Source organism: Pterocles gutturalis, unplaced genomic scaffold (genome assembly GCF_000699245.1).
Source record: "Pterocles gutturalis isolate BGI_N339 unplaced genomic scaffold, ASM69924v1 scaffold13152, whole genome shotgun sequence".
NCBI classification, from domain to species: domain Eukaryota; kingdom Metazoa; phylum Chordata; class Aves; order Pterocliformes; family Pteroclidae; genus Pterocles; species Pterocles gutturalis.
The window spans coordinates 1-3307 of record NW_010115533.1 but is presented as its reverse complement, the minus strand read 5'-3'; the positions used below and the strand labels follow the sequence as shown (position 1 = coordinate 3307).

The 3307-nt window shown below is 59.1% G+C and overlaps 1 protein-coding gene across 1 annotated transcript in view; it reads left to right on the top strand.

Annotated features, from left to right (window-relative positions):
- LOC104463049 (electrogenic sodium bicarbonate cotransporter 1-like) overlaps nt 1-3295 on the top strand; it is a gene marked incomplete at both ends in the record, with an annotated part of 11204 nt that extends 7909 nt beyond the window's left edge. Inside the window, 3 exon segments of the mRNA XM_010075225.1 lie at nt 1582-1650; nt 2550-2723; nt 3136-3295. Of these exon segments, the coding sequence (XP_010073527.1) occupies nt 1582-1650; nt 2550-2723; nt 3136-3295 (403 nt within the window).
- Between the last annotated feature and the right edge of the window lie 12 nt (nt 3296-3307).

Here is a 3307-nt window from a genome sequence, read left to right as displayed (position 1 = left end):
CAGCCAGCCAGCCTCCTTGCCGGCACCGGGCTGGCGTTGGGTCTCACTACCACTGCTGCCGCATCAGGCAGAACCCCGCCAGCGTACCCTGGACACATCCGGATCATGAGAGGGCAGGCAGGAGTTCCCCCTTCCTCCACCTCTGTCCTCACCTCTGAAGACGGCCTTGTATTGTCCCCTACAACATTCTTACCTCCAAATTGGGAAGATATGGGATTGATGGATGGACTGTCAGATGGATCAGGACTTGGCTGGATGGCTGCGGCCAAAGAGTTATGGTCAGCAGCTCAAAGTCCAAGTGGAAACCAGTAAGGAGCGGTGTCCCCCAAGGGCCCCTACGGGGATTTAATATCTTTGTCAACAGCCAGTAGGATTGAGTGCACCCTCAGCAAGTTTACCAATGACACCAAGCTGTGCGGTCCAGTCAACACGCTGGAGGGAAGGTATGCCATCCCAAGGAGCCTTTACAGGATTGAGAGGTGCAACCTCATGAAGTTCAACAAGGCCAGATGCAAGCTCCGGAGACTGGGTGGGGACAGCCCCAGTACCAGTACAGGCTGGGGGGTGAACAGAATGAGAGCAGCCCCAGAGATACTGGTGGGACGTGAGCTGGCACTGTGCGCTCGCAGTGCAGACAGACAAGGGTCTCCTGGGCTGTGTCACCGGCACCATGGCCAGCAGGTTGAGGGAGGGGATGCTGCTCTGCTCTGCTCAGCTCAGACCCCCCTGGGCACTCCAGGCAGCTCGGGGGTCCCCAGCACAAGGCAGACGGGGACCTGTTGGAGCGGGTCCAGAGGAGGCCACAGAGATGGTCCGAGGGCTGGAGCAGCTCTGCCATGGAGAGCGGCTGAGGGAGCTGGGGCTGCTCAGCCTGGAGAAGGGAAGGCTCTGGAGGGGTTCAAGGCCAGGCTGGATGAGGCTTTGGGCAACCTGGGCTAGTGAAGGTCTCCCTGCCCATGGTGGGGGGTGGGACTGATTGGTTTGTGAAGGTCCCTTCCAACCCAAACCATTCTGTGATTTTGTGGTAGAGAAACCCCACCCAAGACCACCTGCTCCTCCCTCTCTCATTGCGGTGGCTGATGAGATGCAGGGCTCCCTCCTCACCTGTGCGGGGTCAAAGGAAAACCAAACCATGCTCAGCAGCACCGGGCACAGAAGCCAGTTTGTGGTTGCAGAGGGGGAGGTAGAAAGGAAAGCGGTGTGCCGGGGAGGCAGGACACCCCCAGCATTTAGAGATCCTGAGCCATAAGCCATACCCCAGTGGCTTGGTGTCGTGTTCTCCATCCTCGGCCTGGATTGCTCCCACCACGTGCTGGAAAACGGGGCAAGGAACTCAGTGCAAGTTCCCCCCTCTGAAGATTGCAATGTCCCTGCATGAGCAGCACAGCATAGCCAGGAGTGTGTCTGGGCTTTAAAACCCTCGCAGCCCTAAGATAAGCAAAAAGCCATGAAATTAAACTGGGCTGTTGGAAATGAAGCTGCAGCCGTCTATGCAGGCTGTTACACAGGAGAGGATGCTCAGCAAGCATAGTCCCCTCGGAGAACGGTGCCCTGCTGACCCCTCGCCCTGCTGTGTTGCAGCATATCCCAATGCCAGTGCTGTACGGGGTCTTTCTGCACATGGGGGTGGCGGCACTGAACAGCATCCAGGTGAGCGGGGCTGCACTGGGGTGCTCGTGGGGGCTGCGCTGGGGTGCTGGTGGGGGCTGTGCTGAGGGTACTGGTGGGGCTGTGCTGGGGTGCTCGTGGGGCTGTACTGGGGTGCTGGTGGGACTGCACTGAGGGTGCTGGTGGGGCTGTTCTGAGGATGAGTGGGTTTGCTCAGTACCACTGAGTATCACTGCGCAGCAGAGCCTGGATTTTAGCTCTGCATGATGTGGAGCTTGGCCCAAGACAAGGAGGGACAAAGGGACCTCTCTGGGGCAGAGGAAAGGGAAAGGGAGCCGTCTGGGATGCTGAGGAGCACAAGCGAGTTCTGCACTGATGGATCAGGTGGTTTGAGAGAAGTACAGGGACCAGTGGATGACCCAGACCTGCTCCCAAAGCCGCAGGGACATCCCTGTCTGGGACCTGCTGGTCCTTTGGTCCTGGCATTGCCACTGATGTGCCAGCTCTGTTCCTCTCCTGAGAAACACATTTTTTTTTTTTAAATCTAAACAGTACATTTTCCTTGCAATTACCCTGCTCTGGGTGACAGGGAAACCCCCTCCCTCCCTCTTTCTGCTTGGGAAACCCAGGGTTGTGCTCTGGCAAAGGCAGTGGTGATTTCCTGCATGCAGGGAAGGGGATCAAGGGGTTGCTATCTCACAATTAAACCCTTAAGACCAGTTTGAGTCCTTTCAAGATGTCTGCCTGGAAAGTGCTCCCCTGGTCTTGCAGACAAGCCCACCTACCCAGGCATGGTGCTGGCAGCCAGCATGGATGGCAGGAGGGCTGAACTGCAAAAAGGATGTTGAAAACCCACCTGCCAGCCCATTCCAAAAGGGAGGTGGGTGAGAGCTGCCTGAAAGCTGGAGGTGTGTGACCCACATGCTGTCCTCTCGCTACAGCTCATGGACCGTGTGCGGCTGCTCCTGATGCCAGCCAAGCACCAGCCAGACCTCGCCTACCTCCGCCACGTGCCCCTGAGGCGCGTGCACCTCTTCACGGTCATCCAGCTGCTGTGCCTGGCCCTTCTCTGGGTCCTCAAGTCCACCGTGGCCGCTATTATTTTCCCAGTGATGGTATGACATCCCTTTTAATCAGGCTGCACCGCTTTGGTGGTGGGCTGGGTGCTGCCCACACCTGCCCTGAGCATCACTGGAGCTCTGGTGCTCGCCTTGGGCAAGGGGCGCAGGCGCTGCCCTGGGTGGGGGCACACACCCTGGCAGGTGGTGTACACGGATGCTCAGACCTCTGAGGGCTCGTGGGGTCCCTCCAGACCCCCACAGGCATTGTGTTTGCCCCAGCCTTTCCGTGGCTGGTGCGGCTGTCACTGCTTTGCAGGCGTTATGCAAGCATCCTCCCCTGGGACCGAGCCAGGAGAGGTGACATGCCACCTCCCTGGCAATTACTGGGGGAGGAAAGGGACCATGCTGCCTGGCCCCCGGCCCCAAGCACTGTGCGAGGCTGATCTGTGCTTCGCCTGGGTCCCAGCTGCTGGCGCTGGTGGGGATCCGGAAAGGGCTGGAGTGCGTCTTCTCTCTGCATGACCTGAGCTGGCTGGACAGCCTCCTGCCTGAGACGGCTGGGAAGGAGGCAGAGGGGAAACAGCCCAGGAACCGGGAAGAAGAGGAAAGCAGCGGCGAGGAGGTAGGTGATGACCTGG